At 42.3% G+C, this 16,132-nt stretch overlaps 1 protein-coding gene across 3 annotated transcripts in view; it reads right to left on the bottom strand.

The window, feature by feature from the left end:
* Nucleotides 1-873: 873 nt before the first annotated feature.
* The window catches only part of si:ch211-26b3.4 (connector enhancer of kinase suppressor of ras 2), a 34,118-nt gene continuing 18,859 nt past the window's right edge, over nucleotides 874-16,132 (bottom strand). For 2 of the 3 annotated variants that reach the window (XM_042093885.1, XM_042093886.1), the window contains exons 14-23: nucleotides 13,542-13,576; nucleotides 8,720-8,768; nucleotides 8,416-8,464; nucleotides 7,737-7,909; nucleotides 7,209-7,282; nucleotides 6,609-6,680; nucleotides 6,273-6,343; nucleotides 5,677-5,756; nucleotides 3,839-4,726; nucleotides 874-3,538 (exon numbers count right to left, since the gene is read on the bottom strand). In XM_042093885.1, coding sequence (XP_041949819.1) covers nucleotides 3,311-3,538; nucleotides 3,839-4,726; nucleotides 5,677-5,756; nucleotides 6,273-6,343; nucleotides 6,609-6,680; nucleotides 7,209-7,282; nucleotides 7,737-7,909; nucleotides 8,416-8,464; nucleotides 8,720-8,768; nucleotides 13,542-13,576 — 1,719 coding nt within the window. In that variant the 3' untranslated portion in view covers nucleotides 874-3,310. Of the gene's footprint in view, nucleotides 3,539-3,838; nucleotides 4,727-5,676; nucleotides 5,757-6,272; nucleotides 6,344-6,608; nucleotides 6,681-7,208; nucleotides 7,283-7,736; nucleotides 7,910-8,415; nucleotides 8,465-8,719; nucleotides 8,769-8,930; nucleotides 8,958-13,541; nucleotides 13,577-16,132 lie in introns of all 3 variants that reach the window. The other variant, XM_042093884.1, reaches the window with a different exon arrangement.

The following is a 16,132-nucleotide window of genomic DNA, read 5'->3' as shown; positions in this document are numbered from 1 at the left end:
GTGTGATAAGGATAGAGAAGACAGAAAATGAGAAAAATATCATCACAGGGGGTCAAAGGCTGTAAGGCATGGTTGGCTTATGCTAGTGTTTTAACTATCTTATTAAAGCCATTATCTGTTAACTGAAAAACCTTGATTAAGAACCTAGTCTCAATTAGACATAGGCCCCTTTAACTGGCCTGGTGTGGCCACAGGTTTGGACAAATAAAGGCTTGTTTTAATTAGTGGCCTAGTCCGGTTTTTATGAAAGTTTTTTGGTTGTATAAAACCTCTTAAAGACCACCAGATCACCCACTTGAGCCAACTATATGCTGCTTAGATCGCACACACACAAAGTTTAGAGAAGATGGCATTCAAATACACATTTTTCACTTCTGTCAACATGGACACACTGTACATTGTTAAATCAGTTAGATTCTCAATTGTCATTTTACAGAAACCATGAGCACGAAAGTAGAAGAGAGAGGTAAGAGAGGCGAAAGAAAGACGTGACTCTCTACCATTTGTGGCCATAAAGACCTAATGTGTGTCCATTCCTCCATTATTTATACCATTATCAATTCCATAGTATTTCCCATCTTGCTGAACAAAAGTTTTGTGTGAAAGGAAGCCTGGCTCAAATATAAGCAAGTTGAGTTGACATTGACGATTGAAACACATAAAAGCCAAAGGATATTACCGTAATTTAGTTTTTACGGTGTATATCAATTGACATTGAATGTTGTGCAGTGTCTTCCATGAGCTTTGATTTGCTCAGTGACGGATACATTTTTTACTTACATGAAGCTACAATTTCATTCTTATGTTGTATCTGTGAACAACCAGGCATAACTATGGAGACATACAATACACAATTTTTAACAGTGCAGATAATTCAGTTTATTAATTTTACAACTTAAATTTTACAATCTTTATATATGTTTTTCAGAAAAAAAGGGCTAGCTCTGAATCATAGGAAGAATAAATGTATCTCTCTCTTTCATATAACACCTTTTTTTTGTTGTTTTTTTGTCGTTGTCAGTCATTGTACAGAGTAAACGCTCATTATATATTTTCAAAAAAAGAGCAATATGTTCCTTTTTTAAATGTCGCAGTGCAACTTACATCTGATACAGCAGAGCAGTGACCTGGAGGGCGAACGCCCAAAATAACACAGTGGGACCCGTTGGCCAGATTTCATACAGCCCACACGCACACACGCACACACACACACACACACATGCATGTGAGTGAGTATACACGCACCTGCACACAGACACACATCTCAGACACATGGCTGGCTTCTACTATGTACCTCATCACTGTTAAGAGATGGGGGTGCTAGGATTTTTGCCATCTTTCCTCCAATTCCCATCTTTCCTCCAATTCTCTCGCTCTCTTTCTTCCTCTCTCTCTCTGTTTCCCCTACAGTATGGAGTGACACCATCGCTCCATGCCTCACCTTCCCCTCTGTACTCTAAGGTGTCTATGTTCTGAAAAAGTACATGTTTAACCACATCAAAAAGGTTACATTCAGTCCAATTAAAGTACATTCCACAATGATTCTATTCACAGTCAAAACAAAGAAAATTACATCTTCATTATATACTGTACTGCATGTGTTGAAAAACGTGACCCGATTCAGACATTATGGACTTTTAGCTCGATGCCATACTAAGATGAGGACGATGCCATATATCAGATATATTTGACTTCAGGGGACCATGAATAAGTTCACAGGGAAACCAAGAGTATACATACATATAAGACAGAAATTCTTAGAGAAACTCAGGACCTGAATTCAACCCAAAGTTTAAGAGGTAACCCCAGCTATTGCCGGGAAGAAGCAGAAACAGTCATTTCAGAGACGCAAAGCATTTTTCTGTTTTACACTCTTTTTCTAAAAATCAAAATAGAGAAGTAAAAAGACTCTGCTGATACAGAATCTGAAGATTGCATTCACAAGAAGAGTTCACAGTTTTGAACAGAGGATGCAGCTATGCAAACAAGAGACTATTATCTTATATACATTTCTTAGCCAGAATGGCAGAAATATCTTTAAAACCATGCAGATGTTTGACCAACAATATAAATATGCCAAAGGGAAAAACTTTATGGTATGGAAACACTGTAATGGCTGCAAAGAGATTAACCAATAATAACAATCATTACATTTGCATTCCTATGGTTACTCAGCAGCCAATGCAAACGTTGCATTTTAAATACGATTGAACTTATAGAACAATACATACAAACACTGGATGTTCCAGTCCTTTAAATGATATACAGGGAAAATAACACTCCTGTCAGGAGTGTGACTCTCATCATATGTCTCATTCAAGACTCACACAAACACAGGCACACACAAACACACACACACACACACACACACACAAACACACACACACACACAGACACACACACACACACACACACACACACACACACACACACACACACACTCACACATTTTGAGAGCTGCATACAGTTACACAGTAGGGCGGTGTGTGTTGCTTGGTAACAGAAAGAAGCCCATTGCCCACAGCTACATCGATCGCTCTTCCTGCAGCATACGAGGGGAAGAAAGGAAATAAAATAAAAATAAATCCAAAGAGCTGATTAAAAAAAGAGAGAGAGGATAATGATACAGCCCCTGAACAATTATCGCTGTGTTTTATTCAGTTCCTTGTAGTTGCTGTTCATATATTCTTCTTCAGCACTAAATATGAAAGAATGACTCTTTTTTTTTCCTCAGGCATGCAGTGGGGCACCTCAGTATCTCCGGTGAGTGAGTCTGTTATTAGTGGCTCACATGGGCTCGGGGAGCACATTACATCCTTTACTCTTCACTGTCTGTGGTGTCTGTGAGCTTTTTGCAGTCGCTCACAGTACACATCCGTTACCACGGTTACAGTGTGTGTGTTGTTGGTTGGTTCCCATAGTTACAGTGAGTGTGTGTTGGTTACAGTGTGTCGGCTCCTCAGTCAGCTGTCCGTCGGGGTTGAGGGGTAAAGGAGTGGTCTCTTGACTCCACAGTGCTTCTTCCAAGTTTTTCTTCATCAGTTTATGGGTGTGTTTACATTTCATGTTTACATACATGTCTGTTCTGTAGTAGGGCATAGGACTTTGTAAATAACAGTGAATGGACATGAGAGTCTGTAAAAGTTTATTGTTCTTGATATACATGACGTGTGTATATAACGCTATTTTTTGGCGGCTTAAAGGAGTGTGTGTGTGTGTGTGTGTGTGTATGTGTGTGTGTGTCTGTGTGTGTGTGTGTGTGTGTGGATGGATGGCCATCGTCACAGACTCAGACGTGCATCTCATCGCCTCAGACGTGCGTCTCGATGAAGGAGTGTGTGTGCATCATCAGGGTGGGTGACAGAGGTGAAAGGTCGCCGGCCGTGGCGTCTGAGGCGAGCTCCAGTGGGCCCGCGCTGAACTCGCAGATGTCCACGAAGAGCTCGTGGTTGCGCTGCTTCCACTCCCGGAACTTCCGCGAAGTCAGGCAGGGGTCGTCCAGAATCAGACCGATGACGGCCAGATCGCCCTCTTTGGCCTGGATGGGGGAAGAGCAGGCAGTCTGTCTGTCATCCAAAACGTCACAGAGTCGTCTTTTCAAGAGACGAAGGTGGGGGGTGTTGGTAGTTGTGGGGGGGGATCAGTTTTCATCTTTTCTTCCATCCCTCCATTTCTCTTTCTGTCTTTTCTTTTCTTTTTTTCTCTTTTCTTTTTTTTTTTCCTCTGCCCACCCCACACCCACCTTATTTTTTACCCCCTCTGTCCCTCTACCAGCCTAGATATAGCTCTCTCTGTCTGCCTCGCACCCACGCTCCCCCTCCCACTCCTCCTCTCTTACCTTCAGCGTGCTGCGCAGGGCCCGGATGCGGTGCAGCCGGTCGTTGGTGGCCGGGTCGTTGCAGCGCTTGGCGAAGGAGCGGCGGAACTCCTGCTTGGTGGAGGGACGCTGCTGGCCGAAGGCCGACAGGCTGGCCTGCTCCAGCGTGCGGTAGAGCTCCTGGAGGCCGTCCACCGGCACCTCTCCGCCCGTCGAGCCGCGCTCTCGGTCTCGGTCTCGGTCTCGGTCTCGCTCTGCCGCCTCGGCCTCCCGCTCTGCCGCCTCGCACGCTGACCGCTCTCCTCCGCCGTTCCGCCGCCGGCTGTTGTGCCTGCGCCTCGAGCCCCCGCCGCCGCTGCCGCCCTCGTCCAGCTCGTTGTCGTCGGCGTCCTCCTCTTCCTCGCGGTGCGTGTGGGCCCGGGGCCGGAGCGTGCCGTGGGTGTGGCGCGCCTGCAGGGCGGCCTGTTGCGCGTCGCGGTTGCGCGGCAGGCTGTGGCTGCGCTGCTGCCTGTGGCTGTTGTTGTGCGCTCGGCTGCCCCCGCCACCGCCGCCGCCACCGCTGCGTGAGCCCCGCTCCTCGCCGTCCGTCAGCGGGAAGGGTCCGTCTCGGTCCAGGGGCCCGCGGCGGCGCTGTGCAGGGAGCGTGGCCTGGTGGCGGTGGTGCTCGGGGGAGAGGGACGAGAGAGGCCCGTGGGGTCCCGCCGGGCCGCCCCAGTCGCCCTCGCCCTCACCCGTCTGCAGGTAGTGCAGGCCGGCGCTGGTCAGCGGCGTCTCGATCAGGTCCTGCCAGGAGCGGCGCTCGCGGTGCGTGGAGCGGCAGCCGGAGGAGAGCGACTCCTCGGCCGAGGAGTGGGAGAAGGTGGAGCCGCTGGAGAAGTGGCGCTCAGGGAACGGGCTGGTGGGGTTCGCCTGACAAGCACAGACACAACACGTAAGGACAACACTGGACCAAAAACAAAGTGTCTCTACATGTAAAGTACACAGGACTTTGTTGTAATCTTTGTCTACAGGTGTAGAACTTTGTAGTGTCGCTACTTGTAAGATGTATAGGATTTAACAGACGCTGTTATCTATATGACTTTCAACATTATATTGCCCAGGTGCACATGTGTATAGAGGTGTGTAGAGGTTAGAGGTAGGGACGGGAAAAGCAAGGCTTTGTGAAACACTGAAACATTTTGAAGCAGTTGTGCCGGAATTGTTTCGAGGCTTCGAAACAATTTCCGATACCCCAGAGCCTTAGATAGTAGATGTGATCCTGAACAAAGCTGTCAGATGCTTCGTAGCAGAGAAGAGGGTTACTCAAGACTATGGCTCGCTTTGTAGCCTAACTCTTGATGTTGCAATGTATTTCGGTTATAATGGTTAATGATAAAATATGAAGTTGGCCAGCAGATGTTATCTAAAATGATACCTTTCAAATCAAACGGGAAGTGAACCACAGTTGAGATAATGTGCAAAACAGCTGCGCTAACCACTACACCTTCATGACTACGACTGAGGTGCACTCTACACTGACAATTAAATGCACCGACTCATAACAGCTTGCTGTTGACCGGGGTGAAATGCACTCAAGATTCACTTAGCCGTGGTCATATGACATGGGTATTTTAAACCATGCTTCGAAAGCTCAACTCTGATTCGAAACGTCAGTTTCAAACGTCACATCACTAGTTAGAGGTGAGGTATATATCAATGGGATGGGGTATACTGTTTGTGTACGTGCGGTATGTGTGTGTGTGTGTGTGTGTGTGTGTATGTGTCTGTGTGTGTCCAATACAACTGTATCTGTGTCTGTCCACCTCTCTGTATGACTCACTCAGACCCACATCTGCAGAGAATGACATGGTGTGACTTACACTGTGTCCTCTGTGGTAGCTATCGTGTTTGAGCGTCATGGATCCCTCCATCTCTTCCTGGTCACTTTCACTCCAGTAGTCTGACAAAATTAAACACCATTAAATTAGAGTTACCTCGAGAAAAGGGTCAATTTAATGTGTACAGGACCATATAGACTGAACCACTTACCAAAAATCAATAGATCAATCAATCGATCTAACTACACTTGAAGTCAGTAGACTATAACTAGACTATAACTCCACAAAGAGCACTGTTGACACATCAAAAGTCAATTGACTACGGACTACATGTATATTTACGTGTATGTAAAAACTCCAGCATATGTTATGAACATAAAATCAATAGCCATCTAGCAGACTACAACTTTCATCTGAAGTTGTCACACATTTAAAGAATTTACATCAACATTTACATCAAGAACCAATAGACTACAGATTAAACTACACATTGTAATTCAATAAACAGCAGACTAGGCATACAAAGGTCCACAGGACATTAGACTTATTGGATGTATTAAGTGGGTAGACTAGACTACTATACAGTCTGTATGCAGTAGGTGATATCAGCGCTCTGGTAAGAGGCAGGACGTTCTGACCTTCATCTGGGCGGGGCACAGGATCATCTGGGGTGTATCCAATGGCAGCCAGTCCCAAACGATTCATCCATCTGCACAAGACATAACACAGAGACACTTGAGTTACGTATCCAGACTAGGATGACAGGTATGAGGCAAACTGAGAGGAGACGAGTGGACAGGAGTGAAGAGAAGAAGAGAAGTGAGGAGTGGAGAGGAGAAGAGAGGAGAGGAGAGGAGAGGAGTGGAGAGGAGAGGAGAGGAGAGGAGAGGAGAAGAGAGGAGAGGAGAGGAGTGGAGAGATTAGATGAGATGATAGGAATGGAAGAGGAGAAAGAAAAGAGAAAAAATCCTTACCTATTCATTTCCTCTAAATGGTCCGTGGCAAAGAAGAAACTCTTGATTTTTGGATGGCAGGCCTTGAAAGCACTTTGGTAGAGTGAGTGAGTGAGAGAGAGAGAGAGAGAGAGAGAGAGAGAGAGAGAGAGAGAGAGAGAGAGAGAGAGAGAGAGAGATTTGGGGAGAGGTCTCTGGTCAAACTTCATCATGCAAACTTTCCACTGCATCACCCTCAGCTACAGCAGCACGAGACAGGCCACAGCTGCAGTGACCTAGTTTCCCTTTGGCCTGAAGGTCTGACACAAGCCCACTACTACAACGCTCTCTCTCCTCAGCAGCACACACAAGCCCTCTACTACAACGCTCTCTCTCCTCAGCAGCACACACAAAAACACACAATCTGTACATCCACAGCAAGGAGCTGTTATCTCCTAGAGCCCAAAAGCAACACTCAAATACAGATGCACATAAATCTAAAAGTGAAAAAAATTCCAAAAGAACAAAGGAAAACAATCTAAGTTTGCCGATCAGATAGACTTTTTAATATTTGCTGTGGGTTCATATTTCACTGTAAGACGTGACATGGTTTGTTATTGTGAGGTAAGTCCAGGCACTTACTGTTTCCTCCTGCACTCGATTGCTCTGTCTATCCTGAACTCTGGCAAACTGATGAAACCCTCTGCCTTCTCATCCTGAGAACACAAGTTTAACAAAACAAGACAGTGAGAGACGGAAAATAAGCCATCAGATCATATTTGTCAATGACTAATTACTCAATCTGTTGCACATTTTCAAGTTATTTCACCGTAATAATATTTGCATGTAAGATTTTTTTTAATTATTATTATTAATGCATTTAGCAGATGCTTTAATCCAAAGCCACTTACAGAGACCAATTACAGGGAAAGTTACCCTAGAGTAACTCGGGGTCAAGTGCCTTACTCCACGGCACAATGGTGGCAGTTGGGAATTGAAACCCTTGACTTGGCTTTCGCCTGGAAGCCAAGTTTCTTAACACCTACACCACCGCCGTATTTGAGTCAGTAGAGAAGACACCAGGATTCGGCACTTGCTTTGATCAAAGTTGTCAATTACGCTTTTAATATCGCATAAGGGTAGAGCATAGTGAAACATGGGAGGTCTTACATTCTGATTGGTGTACCAGTAGAGGTCGGAGTCCTTCAGGACAAACCAGTACTTCTTCCATTTTTGGGTGAAGTAGCCCGTGTCATCCTTCTTCTTCCACAGCCAGCCCTCACAGTCACCGTGGCCCAGGTCCTTACAAGCGATCCTCCTACGGCTCGCATTGCTCAGTGACCCTGACCACACCAAGGGGATTGACACTCTAATTTCACACAGAGTTATACATGCATTTCTTACACAGCACAAAGATATCCAAACAAATGAGGTTCTTTACAAACGAAAGGCCTTTTTAACACTTTAAAGCAACACAATGCATTTTTTAAATCTTAATATAAGGGCTTCAAACTCATTTTGATGGCACAACGACTTAAAACATGAAAACTGAGTCTCTGACGTTACCACTGCATGCCCAGAACGAAGTTGGATACATCCTTAGTGCTCAATGGGTACCCAGTATGTTGGGTACATCTTCAGCGCTAAATGGGTACCCAGTATGTTGGGTACATCTTCAGCGCTAAATGGGTACCCAGTATGTTGGAAATGGACACAAAGGGGAATTCCTACATTGTGCTACTTTAACCGTTGATGTATGAAACAGTACAGTGGGGCCATCTAGTCATTTTGTTCCCTAATGGCCATGCACAAAACAAATCCATTCTTTTGATGAACAGTATACACTTACCTTTACTCTTCTTTTTGGTCTTAGTCCTTAAAGAAGCATAGTGCACTGACTGGAATTTAAAGAGAGAAAGAGTGGGTGGGGAAGAGATTGACATAAAGAGAGGTAAAGAGAATGAAAGAGATAGAGAGAGAGAGAGAGAGAGCAAGAAAGAGAGAAAGAGACAAACTGAAACTTGAACGTCTCTACTCTCTTTTGTGTTACATCAGCTTGTCTTTCTCAGTGAGAGTCGATAGCAGACGATGGGAGAACTACATCAAGCATAGAAACAGGAGTATATCTCATCACAGCAAGTCGATGCACTTACCTTCCTCATTGATGTTCCTGCTTGTCTGTCAATGGCAGAACTTGCATACCTATGAAATACAGAAGGACAGTGTGTTGTGCGCTGGAAACAAACAATACAAATTGAAATGAAAAATGAAATTGACAGTAGCTACTCTCTTAGAAACGGTGTGCATTGTCTCTCTCTGTTTAAAACTGCCTGTCACTTTTAGCTTTCTTCATCTGTAACCTACATTTTGCCGATTTCTGATGCTGTTATTCTGAGAAAGAAAATATAGCTTCTTGAAATGATTGCATTTTCACAGAATGAATAAAATACAAAGATCAATGACAACACAATAAAAAGGTCATGCTGCTACCCGGTATCACAGTAATCTCCAGAATAGGACGCATTTTAAAAACATGGGAATTAGTCTTTCTCTTTCTCTCTGTAATGTGTACAGCATGGTGCACCAGTTGAATTCGATGTACCAGTTGAAACAAGACACTGGATAAAATCTGTAAAATGGGTATCTATCGCAGATGTCTACTAATGATAACTCGTACTTCCCCTACAACACCTGTTAAATGGGACAGTCATAAAGGACTCCTGTAATCCGCATTCATGCATGCAGTCTTTTGCAGCTGAGTGTCTTGAGGTACGCATTTGATAATAGGCAGGAAGGGGCAAAAATACATCAAAATGTATTTTCAAATAAAATATCAAATACCCAAATTTTATGTGTGTCAAAATAAACTACAAAATACACTGCCTGTCACTTTTATAAATACTGTATTTTTGTATTTTGAAAATACTAAAAATAATCTTAAAAGGAAGCATGAAATCACTTTGTAAACCTTCCATGTCTATTTAATCTATTCCTTCATCATTACACTGACTCTGTTGATAAAGTTTCTACGCCCACAAGACATGCCATAAGTCTGCAAACAGTCAACAGATGCTGACCTGCCTGTAACACCTCATAGCCACCTCAAGTGGTACAAACTAACCACCGAACTTACAGAGCCACAGTGGTCTTAAAACAAACCAATGCAGTTCTATTAAAAATGGCTCCAAACTCATGGAACAATGACATATGATACAGAGAATGAAGTCTCTGACATTGTTAGTGCATGCCCAGAATGATATAGCGTGTAAAGCTGTTGATAAGGTAGGATCATGAACCTTTTAATTGGTTTTTAAATAACTGGGTACTGTGTAAGCGCAAACTGGGGTTATATTGACGCCAGTGGGCATAGATATGGGTGATACATGAAGAAACTTTTTGAGCAATGTCGCAGGGGAAAAACGTAACGGATTGCATGTGTTCTATTTATTACAGTTATCAAGAAACTGATGGTTAAAGTTCTCAAAAAAACTGTAGTTGAGGTTGGTGTGAGAGATGGGGTGTTGAGAGGGTGTGTGTGTGTGTGTGTGAGCAACCTCCACGTTACTCATCTTGCACTGGATAATTTTCCTGAATCTCAATATTCTGATCACAAATGACTATTGTCGGCACCAGTCAGAGGCTACATTCATTATTTTGCTCTTGTATGATGTCATCACATCACCAAAAGTATTGGTTTTACCAAAAATATTTGGCAATATTTTGAAACTACAAAAATACACACATATAAAGTATTTTGATACAAAATACGAAGGCATTTTCTTCAACCCAATAAAATACAAATGAATACTATTTTTTATTTGAATTATGTATTTTACATACATGTATCATGAATACTGCCCACTGCCTACTGACTGATAACAGGACCGCCTCACATTTCTACTATCCGAAGAAATTAAATCGTGCTTCTCAATTTCTCTCCATCCCCTTCTCCTGCAACTCAGGTCTTACATGCTCTCCTCCTCCTCCTGGTTGATCAAGCATTGTTGAAACTTAAAGGTTTGCTTATGTATACATATAAATTTCACAAAATGTTCAAATTGTGTACAAAAATATACATGTACTGTATGTGTTCTAGAACGCCAGTGGTGGTCAAAACAAAGAATATATTGGGGGTTCTTACTGTGGTGTATGCAGTACATAATACATTATTCCTTAGTAGCCACTAAGGTCAACTAAACAACTCTGACCTGAAAAGTGTACAAAAGGTACACACATCCAGGGCAAGTAGCCTCAGTTTAGGGTGCTGGACAAAAGCAAAAGTCACAGCAATAAACGTCTGCACACCAGACATAGCACCCAAGCAAATATTTAATGACATGATGTTACGGGGCTAGCTCTTCCTCCACTTGACAGCTCTGACAAAGATAATTGTTAAGTAGCTAAATTTATACTATACAATTACTATTGTACTAGATGAGAGTGTCCTGATTGGAATGCTCCCAGCGCATTGGAGCATATGATTGTTTTTACTAGTCCAGCACTAAGCAGTGGTCAAACACTGACCCTTTCCTATTTTTTCTCTGATATGTATCACTGTGAACTGAACCTTAGCAAAAGCAGTGACAGAAACACCAACTGTGCATTAAACCTTTCTGAGGAAACAAGCTCAGACAAAAGACAATAAGATCCACTATGTCTATAAAGAAGATGCGGAAATCCATGCTTGAGATTTGGGGTAATTAAAATCCCTTGAAGGAGTCTCAATATCAGTGCAATGTGAGGCGTGTTATTGAGTTAGTGAGTTAATTTAAATATTGGGTGGTTGGGAACAGACACAACACAGCTTGCAAATGACAGGCTACTCCTTTTGTGCAGTTTGGTGCAATGTGAATAAAAGTCAATAGAAACGTCCTTTTCTACTGATGCTCGTCCTTCCATACCCTGAAATCTATTGTCATTCTCACAGACAACTCATAATTCTTCACCATTTTGATCACATGCTTGATAATATGCTTCCATATTTAGCCTGTCTGGCATATAAATGAATGTAATGCCTTTGCATTTCTTTGTTTTCTTTTCTTTTTTCAGTATTTGGGTAGCTATTATATTGACCACTCTGTCTCTGTGTGCACAGGTATAACACAGGGAATCAGATGGGATGGTGACAAGCTCATTCAGATAGTGGCACATGAGAGAACTTAAAGGTTGTATCAGCGATTTCAGGCCCCAAAAAGACCCAAACATAAATGATCACATTCCTCTAATCTTTCCTAACGATCCGCTAGCTGTCTGCCCCATAAGGAGGCCATCAAAAGTAGGCAGCCTCTGTAGGCAGCCTAGGCTCCGAGATCTGTACACAAAAACAATTGCTACCAACAAGGGTTGGCAACCCTTGTTGGTAGCAAGGCAAAATAAAGTGTTTCAACCAATAACCGACGAGATGCGCGTTTAGGAGCGTTTTAATTGCACGGACATCAACAGAAGTGATGTATCCACGCTATCGCTGATACAACCTTTTAAGGGCTTAATAAGCACTACTCAGAACCAAGGAAATACTTCACACCTTTTTGAACCTCCATCATCCACCGGCCTATACACTGGCCACACAGACACACCCTACCACAAACACGTGCACACGGCATGCATTCTGTTGCCCTGGAGAACAACACAGACACAAAGGCTGAAGAAACATCACATCAAGAGACTGTGAGAGACAGGAAGCTTCACATGGCCCTTTGAGATACACAGGAAACCTGCAAGAAGCTCTCTGAACTCGGTCTCTTCTCGAGACGCTCTTGAGCGTGTCCTCTTTGACCTTCTCCTGTGCTGTCAAATCACAATTGCCTGCAAGTCAACCATCCACTGGACCTGAAGACCTGCACTTCATTCAAACACCTTGACAGTGTCCTCTTAACCCACTTCATACACCCCCAACCCCCAACCACATCCCGCAACTGTGATCCTTCATTATCCACAGACACACACACACACACACACACACACACACACACACACACACACACACACACACACACAGAGCAGTGGGCATTATTAGCACATGAGCTGTACAGTAAGCTGTTCCTAACACCACCTACATATCGCTACACGTTTCACTCTGCCACTCAGAGTGCCACCTCACACACTCACACACTTATCTCATCAAACTGTGAGAAAAGGAAGCTCCATGACATGACAACATACAGGATGTGTGTCTTACTGTCTACCGAGGCATAGTCTAAGACCAAGAGTAGTGTTTCAGTATGTGTGTGTATACATTCAAAAGCGATGTGTGGTAAGAAAAGACCACATACCAAGCCAGACAGTAGCAAATGCTGTAATCTTATGTAGACATTGGGGAAGAGTATAGGTACTATGAGGTACATAACTATTCTATACTGTACCAAGAAAGCAAAGTCAAATTGTTCTCTTGAATCACATATCACTGATGTACTTTCATGTATTATAAGGGAGAGAGACATTCAAAACTACCAGACCTTTTGATCTCAGTGGGTTTCAATGTTCAAACCTTCCTAACAATTATTTCCTGACGTCTTTCAAACTAAATGTGAATACTACTGGAAGCAGATTTGCATGACACATAGCACGACAGCATTTCTTTTCAGTAGCACATTATATTACAGGCCCTTGTTACAGTGTATCTACACCATGAAGTACAGTGTAACAATCTGTGTAACAAAATGCCCATAGTCCATATACATGTGGCAGCATACAGTGGAATATACAATGTACAATTTGTGTAATTGTGTATTAAGTCCTGAAGTTCCTCACAGTCAGATTGTCTGATTGAAGGAAATGACAAAATCAACATTTATGATTTTTTTGTCACAGCAAGAGTGCAACAGTGTCTAGCGGCTTTAGCCCTGTCCCATCTTCTCACCTACAAACCACCATCACCTGCCCTGCTTTAAACGTGCTCCCTGTGAGGAGGACCTCTGACTCCAACACTAAATACGCCTGTGTGCACCTGTGTAGAAGCGACGTTTGGTCACTCACCTGTCCGTATCGGCGCGGAGTGTGTCGCCAGCACGCTGCAGAGGAGAGAATACAGAGAAGAGTTCACAAGAGAGCACACACACGCACACACACACACACACACACACACACAGGGGTTGGGTGGTTTCCTGTTGTATCAGGAGCGATGACAGCAACAGAAAGTATGGTGGGAGTGCCAGAAGACCAGTATGACTGTGGACGAGAGCATTCACCTGTGTGTGTGCGTTTCTATGTGCATGTGCTTACAATTTTTTCCAATTTCAACACAATTTCGCAAACTAGGTTGGTTTTTATCAAAATACTTAACATAATTCACAAAACCACACACCCAAACTGCAAAAATTAAGCACTGTAACTACCAAAACTACCATTATCAAAATCAAACTTTTGCACCAAATGGCACACACTTCATTAATATTACCAGATTTTTGTCTAACCAACTACACACTGTTGGGTATAATGAAAAGCACTCTCATCTTTAGTACGCTTTGCCATAATACTAAACAAATTCAAATTGTAGTGTCATTTTGAATGGCATTGTATTGAAATGGCAAACATGTGACTTTATGTTAGATTGTTGTGTCTTATGCAGAGAACAGTGTTCAGTGCATTTAAAAACAGTTTGCTGTGCCGCATCCATTATTTCTGTACATTGAGATAATCACAGAGGCTAATATCCCTAACACACACACACACACACACACACACATTCACACACACACTGACAGACACACACTGACAGACACACACATGCACACATGCAGACACACACACACATACACATACACATGCACAGGCATACACACAGACACACACAAATACACACACACAAATACACACACACTCGATACATACAGTTGTGCTCATAAGTTTACATACCCTGTACATAGACATGCTAAAGTTGACTAAAAAGAGGAATAAAAAATAATCTTTCAAACTGATCTTACTGTAATGCCTTAATTAAATAAATGAGGAAAAATCCAACCTTTAAGGACACCAATTGTCTTTGTGAATGAATAATGTATCATAAATAAATAAATGTTCTTCCTTAAAATACAGGGGCTCATAAGTATACATACCCCTATGTTAAATTCCCATAGAGGCAGGCAGATGTTTATTTTTAAAGGCCAGTTATTTAATGGATCCAGGATACTATGCATCCTGATAAAGTTCCCTATTCAAATAGCCCCACATCATCACATACCCTTCACCATATCTCACGATGGGCATGGGGTACTTTCCATAAGATCATCTCTCAATCAAAAATCAAACCAGCTATTAGGCTAACTGAAATAAAACCATGCCAATCTCTAGGTATGGTGAAGGTTATGTGATGATGTGGGGCTATTTTAATTTCAAAGGCCAAGGGAACTTTATCAAGATGCACAGTATCCTGGATCCATGAAATAACTAGCCTTTAAAAAAAACAAATCTGCCTGCTTCTATGGGAATTTAATATAGGGGTATGTATACTTACTGTACTTATGTATACTTGTATGAGCCTCTGTGTTTTAAGGAAGAACATTTATTTATTTACGATACATTATTCATTCACAAAGAAAATTGATGTACTTACAGTTTTTTTCAATCGATAACAAGCGCTTACCCATACTTCAGATCATTTTTCTAAACTCTTAACACAGACTCACACCTACAAAACACAATTGGCCAAATGGATAATTTTCTTCTCAAAAACACATTTTGTTAAATATATACTAACTCTTCATTTCAAAACAGAACACATCTTTCTCTGCACACACTAACTTTACCAAAACACTGGAAATCTGACTCAAAATGAAATTATTCTGTCAAAGAATAACACTTGTTTTCACTTCACAAGGTACATGCAGTCAATCAAAGTACACCAGGTTTCAAAATACTGGCTATTGTTGACATTACAAAAACTGCATAGACTTTTATGTCTTACAGGTATTTGCATGCAAAACATGCTATCCACCGTTTTTACACTAAATTTCTTTGTTGGGAACTGTATGTCCACATGCAATGTTCACATTCAAAAGCATTCCAGTAAAAAGCAAATCAGTTTTTTTCCCTTTACTGTTTACTACAGGAGGTACAGTAGAAATACTGTTTACAGTATGATAGAACAGGAAAAGTTTTACAGTATTGCTTACAGTGAACAAAATATCCATGAAACACACAATAGCATTCTGAACAAAAAACAACAGCAAAAACCCCAGATAAAAAGGGGGGAACTAAAAAAAGCACACAATTACTGTATCTAATCTCTGCTATCTTCAGAGTTAGGCCACATGTTTTCATCAACATCACATCTGATATTATCCAAGGCGATGTACCTGGGATAAAACCATTTGGTAGCAGAAGCAGAGCAGAAGCAGAGGTTTTTATACTGTATCTAAGGTTTGGAATATTGTGTTTGCTATTGTGGGATGTTGTGTGTTAACATTCGTAAATACTACAAAAACAATCCATTGTTTTGTTGGGAGGTATAGCTTGTCTGTTAAGAAAATGAAAGCATTGTGGAAATGTGTTTACTGACTGCATATTGTGTGAAAACGACATAAAATGTGTGAATGGTATGGCCACAAAAGACCGATGCTGTGCTAATT

Source organism: Alosa sapidissima, chromosome 5, assembly GCF_018492685.1.
Source record: "Alosa sapidissima isolate fAloSap1 chromosome 5, fAloSap1.pri, whole genome shotgun sequence".
NCBI classification, from domain to species: Eukaryota; Metazoa; Chordata; class Actinopteri; order Clupeiformes; family Clupeidae; genus Alosa; species Alosa sapidissima.
Note: the sequence above shows the minus strand (reverse complement) of the source record. Positions and strands in the feature narration are given on the sequence as shown.